Genomic DNA, 14,034 nt, shown 5'->3' with positions numbered 1-14,034 from the left:
TGCCGATTCATGTGAGCTTTGGCAAAACTCAGACGTCTTCCGATGTGAGATGGTGTAAGATGAGGAGCTTTAACCTTTCAAGCCCTCTTTATGTGAGATTTTTTTACCAAAACTTGACGAATTGTCTCCCGGGTAACATTTAAATTGAAATATTGCTTTATTTGCATAAGCGATTTTGAAGTATTCGAAGCTGTTCTATTTCCCGCTTTACCTGGTCAGAGAGCTTCGATTTACGTGGAGCTCTCATCTTTTTACCATATACTTGAGGATTGGTCCAATCGACGAGCAATTTCTCCAATTCCAACTTTTTCTTGGTGAAATTCACAGATTTGTCCTTTTTTTCTATCCGTGAGTATTTTTCCCTTCGGCATTTTCCAGTTTTATTAATCAAACTAACAAAAAACAATGGAAAACTTAACTGGTCTTATAGAAACTTGACACTTGAAAAATACAAAAAAAAAACTTGTTTACGCTCAACGCTTGCACACACACATATGAAAATCATTCAGTGTATGATAGTTACCAGTACAAATACACTAGAATACACTAGTTGTTTGTTTACAATGACACAAAGCAGCAAGATCATCATCTGGTCTTATGGCGGGTTTACATTAGGGAGATCTATAGCTATAGATGGATTTATTCACGTGAAAATAGGTGTAAACGGGTGAGAATAAATATGATACACTTATTCGAGGTATATATAACTTGAATAAATTCAGCATATGTAAACGCTTGTAAATTTCTCACTGGTGAGAAATCACTAAAGTTGGATGCAGTTCTACTTCAGGTGAATAAATTCACCGAAGATATGAATATATTCTTTATAGAAGTTCACGCTAGTGTAAACGGTTGATGGGATTTCTATAAATCTCATCATATTTCTTCACATGAATATATCCCTAGTCTAAACCCACCCTTATAGAAGTTGGACAGAGTGTAGTTATTAATATCCTCAGGATACCCTACAACCGTTATTTGTAAACGAAGTTCTTTATCACATCCATATTGGGAACAGTTATATATATACTATCAATATAAATATATTGAACCAGCTCTTAACTCTATTGCATGGAACATAATTGTTAAGTGTAAACACACCCAGAAAGTATCACAAGAATATAAAGTTTAAAAAAAATAGGTCTAAAAAAATATATCTTTTCAAAAAAAATAATTTTGGCGTCATTCGGTTGGAGTACTTGTAAATATATATTCTTAAAATTACACATTCAAACACATACACACATACATATATGATCTTTTTTCACTGAATCGATTCTTGTTCCGGGATGTTGTGACCCCTTGTGCTGAGATTTTAAACGATTAGTGTGTTGTTTCCATGCTTTCTTATGGAAAATTTAAAAAGCATAATAATAATGTGTTGAATATCGAGGAATCTCAAACTAAAGCAATAAATACTAATCGCCCGATTATTTTATCACAAACTTCTCCCAATTTTGAAGCTAAATTAGCTTTTCTTCCATTTCCTTCGGCGTGGATGAGACGAAGGCGAGCCATCGGTAGGCCTTTTTAGATTCTTGGCAGACCAAGGATTTAACCATCAAGTGTAGAAAACACGGTTATCTCGCGATCCATCCGTAATAGACGGAACGCGAAACACGAGAAATCTCGTGAGCGGTCCGCAATATGTTAACCTGTTTTGATACACCTACAAATAGTGGGATAGTGCGGTATAAAATGCAAATACCAAATTCAAATGTTCATACCTGATGACACTTCTCCGCTTGATTACATACTATTCTTTGCCTTGAGTACTTTATTAGCGTCACGACAAGCCTCAACGAATCTTCGGCAGCCGCTCTCTTTGACGGTAAAGGCACAGTTACGGTTTTGCTCGAAAAAGTCACTGCACATCATCGGTGACGAGCGTTCTGGTTTGAATAGGAACTTTTCCCTCGGTAGTGCTACGGCTTCGAAAACAGAAATACCTTTACGCGTCCAATCGAATTGTGTCCAATAACCGAAGAAACCTTTAATCAAGCTGAGCAAATCGCGAGGTTTCGGTGGGTTCGGAATGTTTCTATGAAAGCGCGTGTTGTATATATCCTCCTCCAGGGGAGGTCCAATTAGTAGAGAGCTAATCGGTGGAAAATACTTTTCTTGCTGCATAAAAAATATAACCAGCATAGCCAGCAGGTTGTCATGAAAATTTGCTATTCCAGCTTCACGTTTCCACATCTTCAGAAGGAAATAGAGCATTAGCGCTAGTGGTTGTAAGTTAAAGAAATACTTTTTTAGTTCGCAATTGGCGGCTACATACGGGGTTCCAAAGGTGAGATCCAACGTGACTCCGAGTGTCTTAACGTAGACACATACTAGCATGGGGCCATCAGGAACCATACGGATGATTTGTACTTCTTTGGGATTTTCTCTAGCCCATCCAATGCATAGATTAAGACACCTCTTATTTCTCTTGCTAACACTCGATTTAATTAACACATCATAATCGGACTCACGATTGCCAGTTCCCATAACTCGTGAACCAAAGAAGAGGATGCTTATCTCCCCCAACTTTTCAGATAATTGTGCTGTTAGATATTTTTCGATTTTATGAAATTTCGAATCCCATTTAGTTTGCTGGCCAATCACGCACATATCGGTCAATTCATACTCAGTAACATTCAACAGGTATATCCCGGCCATCGATAATGAGGGATTATTTTCGATCTCACGAATAAGCAGTTCATCTTTGGGCAAATATTGAATGCTTTTGCTGTGCAATTTACTCTCCAAGTGCAGAATCGGATTGACTTTTATCGAATCATTCAATATCTTAAACCAACCGATGGCATTAACGAGCTGACACTGCTTCACGCCTTTTCTCTGACACAAAGCGCACGTGTAATCGAACAGGATTTTACTCTTCCTGACATCCACTTTGAAGAAAGTATTGTTGCAGATTACATCCTTGCGAGGTGGCTTCTTAAGTATGCGTTCAATAAGCGCATGTCCTTTGCGGAAATAATCCGCAGTAATCTTATCTATTCGCTCATAGTCACCTAAATAGCGTTTGAGTATAATGGAAACCACTTGAATCTGGATGAAGAAATTGACAGCCTATAAGATGATCAAAAGAAAGAGCCCTGAATATTGTTATGAAACCACAATTTTATGATTTACCAGAAGCCTTTTATCCTTCTCTAAGTCATCTTTGTGTTTTTTGCCATCTGCCAAATGTATCGATAGCGTCTCTGAATCACACAGGGCTCTCTACAATGTACGAAGAAAAAATACAATGTAAGCATAATAGCAAAATGACTCTGGGCCTCGATTGCTTTTAAGATACATATTGCCATTCTGTGGAGTCATCTGTACCTACCGTACAACAGGAAACAGACGTTCGAAAAACAACGTTTTCCCGGAAAACCTCGAAGCCATTGAAAACCAATGTTCTGAAACTTTTGTAGCAATCTTTCTTCAGCAGATCACTAATCAATTCAAGCAATTTTTTTCCATGCTCAATTATCCGGCTATCAATCCAGTGAATGGTACGGTCATAGTTTTCCGCCTGTGAAACAAGACGGGAGCCCAACAGCTGTAGATGGAACTGAATCATTTTCCAGGCGGAAAACAATACTATCGACTGTGCGCCCGAGCTCCCAACAAACGAATGAAGAAGCGTATCGATGTTTTGTTTTGGTTTGTTTATTTTTAAGTTTTTTCCACCTTGAGGATTTCATTTCAATTGGCGATCTGACGTACAAATCTACACCTAGGCGGCGCTGCGGTGAAAGTGATGATGGTTTTAAATTTTGCCATGTGAGCTTATGGAAGGTTTTAAAAAATTAAAAAAAAGCTTATGGAAGGTTTGTAGTTTTTTCCATAAATTACAATGTTATAATCATAAAAGATTAGTTGATTGCGATGAGTTTTTAAGAAATTTAATTCTGTGTATCTTTATATATAACATGTTATTTTTTATCACTTTCAGTAGTGAAAACTGTATAAATGTTGACAATGCTTGAATCAAAGACGGAAATTCGAGAGCACCATTAAAAAACAAGTAGAAAAATGCATGGTTCTTGCATGTGAGAACTACCTTGGAAAGTCCGGAAGTAAAACATACGTGATTTGTTTTTCAATGTTAGGTTACCTTATCATCATTTTCTTAGTTCAAAAACAAAATCTAGATGTCTCATCGATCGTTTAAGTTTTGCGTTAGATCGCCAATTGACAAATTTACGTTGGATTTACAATCAGATGGCGCAGCGAGTACAATGAGGATGTTTTGTTTTTCTGATATGAAATTCGTTCAAATTTTCTAGAAAAATCAGAATTGATCTTCAAATTTCCCGGTTTCATGTATTCTTTCCACGCTGAAAAGGTTAGAAAATCATCATTTTACAATGTGCTATGTGTATTACGAGGAATGGCTTGGTATAAGTATCATAACTTTATTATTTTTCAACTAAGTAAACGATGAATAGAGTGTTTTGCGCTAAAAATACTGCAAATCCTTCTCGTATCGGCCCCTACATAATCAATGATATCAGCCAATTTGATATGATATCGATTTCATCGCAATTATCCATAGTATCAATAACCGGTATGCATTATCAAATATAAAATTTTCGAAGATTATCTATGACTTTGATCAAAAAGCGTGTTGAAACCATCTAAAATATACAAAACTCCAACTTTCTTACCATATACTGACGACATTCAATGGCTGAAATGAATCTAAATTGAAATAAAATGAATAATCACCACCGAATCTTGCTTCTCAGTGCGTAAAATAAACAAACACCCTCACTTTTGTGGTTCTGAGCTCTAATGTAGATGTCGCATGAGCTGATTCAGCTTTGCGTAAATTCGTCAACTCGTCACCCAAAATACGTAGACGTACGTCTTATTCTACGTACCTTGTTCGTCACCAATTACATCTAGTTGACGGCAGCGCCGCTACTCGGTTGATAGATTAACTTGATCACAAGCAAATTCCATGTTGAAAAACTTTTTTTCTAAGGGTGCTCATACACTGTTTGACTGAAGCCAAATATTTGACTCTTTTTGACAGATAAATTTTGTCCAACGTGTACTGATCAAATATATTCTACACAAAACACGACAAGCAAAATATTTTTTCAGTCTGTTCTTCGAACCTGTCGGTATATGGTTAGTTTACCTTGAATATTTCAGTTGATTTTTTCCATGTTCGGTGTTTGATATTGTTTACTACTGTTGAAAATTGAAGAGTGACAAACAAAATAGTGTTTGTACAAATATCAAATCAAACCTTATCTGTCAAAAAATATCAAATATTTGACCTCCGGGCAAACAGTGTACGGCCACCTTAATACTTATGACAGACATACAGCTGTACTTGCGTTGTACTTCGAAAATTGTATGTTTGTCACCATGTACAGCGCTAGAACCATGCAAGCAACTCGGTACAATTGCTGTACCTGTACCGACCTATTTTTCCGCTGTACATGGCTACAGTTGTACTGTGCGCAGCGCCATAGACGGTTAGTGGTGGGTAGCATGAACAAAACGAATCAAAACATTTGGTATACATTCTTTTCATTGACTTTCTCTTGAGTTAATAACTCAGATTGGAAACATGTTTGTTGTGTTCGATAGTTTAGACCTAAGTGGTGCGGACTCAATCCACTTCATTCTCAAGCAAATTCTTGCATGTTTTCAAGCGATTTCTTGCAATAAATTCTCAGACCACCAGAGATGCCAGATTTACAAATATGTTTGTAAATTTACAGACATATCTGTAAAACATTCATCACATCTATTCATCACATCAAAAATATTTGACTCACCATATGACATTTTTCCATAGTTTTAATACAGAAAAGTTATTATATTTAGTATATATCAATACACATGACGTTAGACCAGCGATACTCAACCTGCGGCCCGGCAGTCCTTCTTGTTGGCCCATCTGGTGTGTATGATGTTTGGAACTTTTGCCTTGACATCATTGCAGACGAAAAAGAGGATACGGTTATTCACAATTAATGAACAATTCTCGCGTAACTTTTGAAAAGGTCCAATGTAACATTTTCGCCAACTCGAGAAAAACGTAGTTGAAGACCCGAACATTATTTCGCGAATTGTCTTAAAAGCTATCAATCTTTATCACTGTTTTCACCACTAGCTGTCAAGAATAACTTCGTAAAACCAATCGTAACTATTGTTCCGTGATTTGAGATTAAGGTTGAAGCCTCGGAGCGAAAAATGTTACATTGGACGTTTTGACTGCCCGCGTTTGCACATTGGACATATTACGTTGCACTATAAAAATTTGAAACTAACTAATAAACAACAATCCAAATATCAGCATTTCGTTCTAAAGACTGATTACTATTGTTATCACTCGTTGAATTGCACTGAAATCGATAACAACACCTGTAAGAAACAAATTCCAAAACGACCGAAGTACGACTGCGAGTTGTTTTGACTGCTTTGTTACTTCGGACGTTTCGGCCGTCGGAGGAAAGTGGCGTCCGAAGTAATAGCCGGGTGCTTAAAATTCGAATCTGTACATTGGATATTTTTTGTATCGGCGACAAAAAGATGAAGAAGATAGATACGTGAACGATTGTTTTTGTAATACATTCAATGATTGAAAACTAATAGCGTGCATCCATTAAATCGATTTGTTTACATTTGTTACATAGGACCTTTTCAAAAGTTACGCGAGAATTGCATTCTCTGCAGGTAAGGAAAAATCTTGAACGAAAATTGTCTCTGATAATTATTTTCTGTTCTAGACAAGATTGTTTTGCTGAAATGCAAGGAGATTTATTGAAAAATAGTTAAGTTAGGGTCAGGACTATGCAACCTATGTATTTAAACAACATCGAATAAAAATTTTCATTCTATTTTCAACAACTTACATTTGCTTTCGGGTCTGCTTATGACGAAATATGGGTTACTGTTCGATATTGTTACGACAGACATGGTTCATGGCCGTGTGGTGGTCTAAAACTTGTATAGCCTTGCATGGCGGATGGAAAATATACACTGCATTTTTTTAAAAATAAAAACGACAAGACCGCAAGCTTTGGTGGATGTCCAATATATCAACGGAGAAATACTGTGTTTTATAAAAATTAACAACGCGTATGTTTGTGTATGTATGTGTATGTATGTATGTGTAGATCGTTGAAACATTTAAACACACTTACAGCACATAAGTTATTAAGTGGTCCGAAAAATCATTTTTTTCCACTTTTTCCCAAAAATGACAAATGAAAATTAATAACATTTGAATCACTGAATCGATTTAGATGATCGACATATAAAATTGACCTAGCCTTTTATAAAAAAAATATTTAACTTGCGAAATACATAATTATATTTTAGTAATTATTGATTGTAGTCGTTTTTTATTTTTTTTATGACTTTGGACTAGAGGGCGCTATATATTTTTATATTTTTTCTTGATAGCTGAGGATTTTTTACACAACATATCTCGATATCAGGGTTGCTATTTTTTCGTTTTTTAGATATGATTTTAAAAAAAAATCATTTTTCCCCATTTGTCCAAAAATAACTTTCTGCAAAAAATCATAACATTTGAACTACTGAACCGATTTAGATGATCGATATATTAAATTGAAGCCAATAAGCAAAACTCACACTTGCGGGAAGATTGGATTCTAGTAGCATAGGTCTAGTTTAGTCACATATGAATATTGATCGAAGACTTAAAACATGTTAAATTTACAAAATTCTAACTTAAAAACGATAATTATAGCATCTCTGATATCGAGATATGTTAAGTAAATACTCCTCAGCATTCCATAAAAAATATAAAAAAATATAGCGCTCCTATCTTTAACCGAGAAAACTATGAAAAACTAACTCAATCCATAATTACAAAAACAAAATTCAATTTTTTCGCAAAAGTAATATTTTTTTAAAAAATATATCTCGTAAGCTTCAATTTGATATGTCGATGATATGAATCGGTCCAATAGTTCGAAAGTTATGACTTTTTGTAGTGGGAAAAATGGGGAAAAATTGTTTTTCGAACCATCGATTAGTTTTGCAAAATCATATTTCAAAAACGAAAAAAATAGCATCTCTGATATCGAGATATTTTATGCAAAAGTTCTCAGCTTTCAATCCATATTAAAAATAGGATCCATATTATATGCAAGTTAAATATTTCTCAATTAAAGCTCATTGGCTTAAATTTGATATGTCGATCATCTAAATCGGTTGAGTGGTTCGAAAGTTATAAATTTTTGAAAAAAGTCATTTTGGGAAAAAGTGGAAAAAATGATTTTTGGGATCACCCTAAAATGGAAATGGGCACCCTAATGACAAATTAAAAAAATACGAGTTTAATGTTTTGCGATAAAGAACAAAATTACCACTTTTGACGAAGAGCTGAGAACAACTATATTAGTTTGGCATGGAATGGCTGTATATATATATATATATACAGAATACAATCTTACGTGCATCGTGATGTACAAAGTATTAATGAATAAGTGAAAATTAACGTTAAAAGACATTTCTATAGATCTGCACACTTTTACAGACTTTTCCACATTTTTAACAGACATTCACATGTTTTTACAGACTTTTTTTAAAAATCATCTGGCAGCTCTTCCTTCTACTTTTTATCGAATATTTCCAAATCGCAGGAGTAAACATTTACGTGACTCTGACTTTGTTTGTTTTTATTACGTTCGGAAAAACGTTATGACAAAGAGAGGGGACATTAAAAATGCGTTACTCAGTGAAAGGCTGAGATGGTCTTTTAGAGATGCAATGGTTAATTAAACAATTGACGGAAAAATGTAGTTCGTTCATTTTATAATTTTACTTATTTTTGCCCTTGACAACAATACCTCTTTTATAGTGTTGATTATCATAAGAAAAATAACACTCCTGATCGTTGGATCTCTTTTGACATTTCAATTGGATCTTTTTTGACAGCCGTTTTGATTCAGTCCGCACTACCTAGGTTTAGACGCTAAATAAAAACCTTTTTCATTGAAATATTGGTGAAAATACAATGCAATAAATTCAAACTTCTGATTGTCAATCTGACATGCGGTACAATGTACAACCAAAGTATGTGTGTCATGCTATCGTGGTACCTGTACAACGCTGTACACGTACAGCGCTAGTACAGTTGTATGTCTGTCCATGGTATAATGAGAATATAGTAAAACTAGCTGACCCGGCAAACATTGTTCTGCCATAAACGTTATTTTGAATGAATATTTTGGTCATGAAATGAAAAATAGTTAATGTATTGTGAATAATGTGTTTGAATGTTTTAAAGATCTATACAATAATCGAATGTCGATAAAATAAAATGAATGAAAAGATTCAAACGAAAGTGTCGTTGAATCTTCCTGAAAACACTTTATACATTTTACATTTGCCATGCAGCTCCATGAACCATGTTTGTCACCCTTATTCCGGAATCCGATTGGTTTGAAACTTGATCAAATTTCACGATTCGTTCGAAATTCAATTTTACATTCTGAAAACCGTTCGGCTCAATCGTTCTATGCAAATGTGGTAACCTTGCCTTAACGCAAAACGAACGTCAAAAAAATTTAAGTGCGCTATACACTAGAAGAAATCTTTCGTAACTGGAGCTACCAAATCTTTAGTAGTCGATACATTGGTAGAATGCACACATTATTAGTACATTTTACCAAAATTTCGTAAAGCAAATGTCAGATGTAATATACATTCTTACGAGAGATTAGTACATTTTACTTGATAGCGTTAGTTAGAGTGTTGTCATATCTGAGCAACTGTGTAGAGCAAAGCTTGCAGTCGCCATTTCCCTCATGAAAGTAATACAATTCGGAGGTAAGCAGTTTGTTTTAAATGAAATATAATCATACATTTATATTTCTTCTCGGTCGCGAAGCTATTTTCGCCGAAAGGAAATGAAGGGCCACACCAAATATATACTAATTGTTGTGCTGAATAATCTATCTCGACGGCACCGGCAACAAAATACTAACGCAGATATCCATTACCAACATGCCAATCATCCAGCAGCAAAATGCTCCGAGCGTGGAAGTATACCCGTTTGCAAGTTGTGCAACCGTAAACTTGTGCCCATACAAGTGCTTAAGTGTTCAGTTTTTTATGTTGGAATTTTATTCGATGGAAATAAATGAACAAAATATAACCTCTATATCGTCATTATTGTATTGTATAATAAACGAATGCAACCCGATATCAATAAATTGGGCGTTGGCACGAAATCCCGAAAGAAGGATCGAAGTTGGCGCGATATTCTGGTACATGTTTTGACACTTGTATTTACTAATGTACTCGCGTAAAATATACGAATTAATAGTACGGTAGAAAATGACTAACGAATTGGTATTAATTACTAAAGAATTTGTAATATATACTAATTATTCCTCTCAGTGTACATATAGCGCCGCCGTCAACTATTCTCTTGGACTTATTTTGCCGACGTCAAAGTTGCCGGTGGTTGTGTATGTGAATGCTACCCTTAGAAAAATCCTCGGTCGAAAACTACTAAATACATTTGGTAATGCAAAATTAGTAGAATGTACAAATTTTTTGTACATATTGTCAACAAACCCGCATCCCTACCAGAGATTAGTATATTTTACTCGATAACATTAGTAAGCTTGGATATTGTCATATCTGAAAATTGGTGAGAAAAGCGCGTATTAACCATTTTCATTGTTCCCATAAGGCAATACGGAGGTATAATAAGGATATAATTCTGATACGTGCATTTTCGGCGAGAAAATGTAGCCGATATTGGGCTTCCGAATCATGGTTCTGCTTGACATATGTGTTTATTAGTACGGTCGAAAATGACTATAGATTGGTAGTATTTACCAAAAAATTCGTTATATTTACTAATTATTTCTCTCAGTGTACCATACGATTTTCATGGGAGAATATTTGACATTTTATCCCTTTACGTTGACTTCACGGTGACGGAACGTCGTATGTGTAGCGCACTTTATCCGTATTCGTAGAGCAATTTACTCTCAATCAGATTAGCAGACCCGAAAGCGATTTGAAATTGTTAAAACTTAAATGAAAATTATTACTCGATGTTGTTCAAATGCTTAGAAGACATAGCCCTGATCATAACTTAACTATTTTTCTATAAATTTGTTTGCATTTCTGCCTAAACTCTATCCATAACATAAAATAATTGCCAGAGACAATTTTCGTTTAAGATTTTTCGTCACTTGCAGAGAATTTGTTATTCTGATACACAGAACAAGTTTCAGAACCGAATACATCTAGCAACGTAGGGGCTATCCACATACCACGTGGACAACTTTAGGGTGGGTAGGGGTAATGCAAATGTCCACGCTTGTCCATGGTGAGGGGGGAGGTGGTGTAGAATAAATCCACGTGGACACGTTCAATAAATATTTTCGAAAAATATACTCAAAATGGAATCAGCTCTGCATTTATGTTCTGCATATATCTACGTGTGCGCCCATGGCCGAGTGGTTAGCGTCTCACATTATCATGGCGGGTGTTCGGGTTCGATTCCCGTTCTGGGCGGGGGATTTTTCGTCAGAGAAATTTCCTTCGACTTGCACTGTGGTCACGCGTATTCTAGAGCTTGCCCCTCGGAATACATTCAAGGTGCGTTATTTGGCTTAAGAAATCTCAACTAAGTATTAATAAATGAACGTTAACGCCATTCAAGAAGAAGATATATCTACGTGAACAGGTTCAATGAATTATTCTGGAAAACACGTTCACATCTGTATTCAAATAAGAATGATGTTCTGCATTTTCAAGAATGTTCAAATTTTCTATCCACCCTGAATACGTATTTATTTAAAAAGGGGTTTAGCTATCCGGTCGAACATTCACATTTTTTCATATAATTGAACTTCTTATTTAAAATGTGTATTCTTAAAGTAAATCATATAAATCGGAGAGATCTGACGCTGAAATAGAAAATTCACATAACAGATAATTAGAGAGCTTAGATTTTTAGTGATTGATTTTTAGTGATTTTAGAACCTGATATACATATTTTTATTTTTCTACATAGGTAACATAGGTAGGCTACTGAAAACCAATCGTTCGCTTGAGTGGCTTCCAACTTCGAGCAAAGTTAATTTCTGAGCAACCTTCTATTAGCGAATAAACTAAATATATGTTCCAAGCCCTGGACTACGTGAGGGAAAATTTGACACGGTAGAGACTAATCAGTTTCTAATAAAGACATCAACAATTAATATAATAATAATTTAATAATGTATTATGTTTAAGTTTAAGTTTAAGTGGGATTTTTGAAATCATTTACAGATAAGTAGGGGGATCGTTTCACTTATGAGAGCGTTTTGTATTCTAGGTTTCTCTTAACTACGGCTCCAGAGAAATTTTGTTATATTTTATCACTTTTGGTATACCAGATGGGCAAGTTGAAATTGACCGATTCATGCTATAGATTTTTCAAGCAGGGTTGTATGCATTCCTTCGATTTTATATATATGATTTCATTTGATGTTAAACTTCATGTCATTCTGCAAAAAATGTTCAGAGTAAAAAATTTCGAGTTTCATTCCGAATGAAGAGTATTTGCTATTTTGTTTTTTTTTTTCATTTGAAGAAAAAAGCGGTCGTAGGACATCATTTGCTTTTGGAAGTTTGGTGAACATGCTCTTGCAATGAAAACATATGAGAGATGATTTCGGTAATCCAAAACAGGTAGTTTCGATCTGAGGGACCTTGGACCGAAATACGTGCTCTGTGTATGGTGGACCAGAAGGGTATGGTATACCCTGAGCTACCGGATGAAACAGCGAATAAAGACCACTACTGTCAACAAATTGTAAATTCAAACTTTGCATTGATGAAAAAAAGATTGGAAGTTACAGAAATTATGTGTTTTCTCCATCGAAAAAAACGACAATTTCAACTCGCACACCTGGTATGTTGGCTATCTTCGAAGTACCCGAAGTACTGTGGATGAATTCTTCATCCAAAATTTAGCGCTCAGTTGCAATGAAAAATAGAATATTTAGAATACAATGTACTTTAGACATGATTAATTTGATGGGATGTGGTTTTTCCAGATAATCGGACCATAATTTGGCGGTTATTTTGTGTAAAACTATAATCTTTTGTTGTAAACTCAAAATCCACGGTTTGAATACCCATATTAATCAAGCATTTTAATTTATAACTTCGTACGAGTTGTATGCAACTAGAAGAAAACTCATCCCTGCTTTTACTGCTAAAATAAAACTAGTGAAATTTATATTTTATGAAAATATTTTTCCACGAATTCTAGTTGTCGCTTCAATATTTGAGAGGTTGTTTTGTATTAAACGTTTCGTGAATGAATTGGCCTCAATCCGTTGAATAATTTGTCTTTTTCTTTGACAAAATAGAATGTTTTCGAAAAATTTCGCTCGAATGGATGAGCTATATTTAAAACGCCATTCAATTGATGATACATCCCGTCAAAATTATTAGAAAGAACTCTTCTAGACCGTTGTGCTCCGGAAATTTTCTGGAGGCGCTGGATATTTTTGACAGATAAATTTATTCAGGTGTTATTTCACGCATAATGAAGATTTTAAGGAAGTTTGTTTTGGGCTTAAGTTTATTTATTTTTGTTGGAATGATCAAATTATTACATAAATCAATCAATAAATTATTGTACGCATTTGAATTCCTTGAAAATATTGATTTAGCATTGATTCTTCATCTAGGTACAAATTTTTGGTTTAGTACATTCAACCATATTTTTTTTTTACATTCAACTAACATTCATTAGTACATTCAACCATATTTTTTTATTTAGATATCAACCGCCATATTTGCCCACGACCAGCGATTCTACGTTTACCCAAACTCTAGAATATTTCGTTCGGAGAGGTGTAATCAACTATACAGGCCTCGAATATTGCGAATACAGTGGAACCCCGATTATCCGCGGAATAGTCGGGCTAGCTCACCGCGGATCACGAAAATCGCGGATAACACAACAAATGACTAAAAATGAGGTGCAAACACAAAAAAAAACAGATATTTCAGTATGAA

At 34.9% G+C, this 14,034-nt stretch overlaps 1 protein-coding gene across 1 annotated transcript; it reads right to left on the bottom strand.

Annotated features, from left to right (window-relative positions):
- Positions 1-2,023: 2,023 nt before the first annotated feature.
- Positions 2,024-3,693, bottom strand: LOC129775538 (uncharacterized). Its single transcript, XM_055780384.1, has 4 exons — positions 3,341-3,693; positions 3,142-3,231; positions 2,282-3,078; positions 2,024-2,199 (listed from the first exon to the last, which is right to left on the bottom strand). The coding sequence occupies exons 1-4, from the start codon at positions 3,575-3,577 to the stop codon at positions 2,175-2,177; spliced, it is 1,149 nt and encodes a 382-aa protein (XP_055636359.1). The 5' UTR covers positions 3,578-3,693; the 3' UTR covers positions 2,024-2,174.
- Positions 3,694-14,034: the final 10,341 nt, after the last annotated feature.

This window comes from Toxorhynchites rutilus, chromosome 3 (assembly GCF_029784135.1).
Source record: "Toxorhynchites rutilus septentrionalis strain SRP chromosome 3, ASM2978413v1, whole genome shotgun sequence".
NCBI classification, from domain to species: Eukaryota; Metazoa; Arthropoda; class Insecta; order Diptera; family Culicidae; genus Toxorhynchites; species Toxorhynchites rutilus.
The sequence above is the reverse complement of the archived record's forward strand: the minus strand, read 5'-3'. Positions and strand labels throughout refer to the sequence as shown.

Excerpts from the sequence above, each read along its gene's own strand:
- LOC129775538 (XM_055780384.1), bottom strand. The coding sequence starts at position 3,577 with ATGATTCAGTTCCATCTACAGCTGTTGGGCTCCCGTCTTGTTTCACAG. Across the intron at positions 3,232-3,340 it reads CGTCTGTTTCCTGTTGTACG|AGAGCCCTGTGTGATTCAGA; the intron begins GTAGGTACAGAT and ends CGTACATTGTAG. Across the intron at positions 3,079-3,141 it reads AGAAGGATAAAAGGCTTCTG|GCTGTCAATTTCTTCATCCA; the intron begins GTAAATCATAAA and ends ATCATCTTATAG.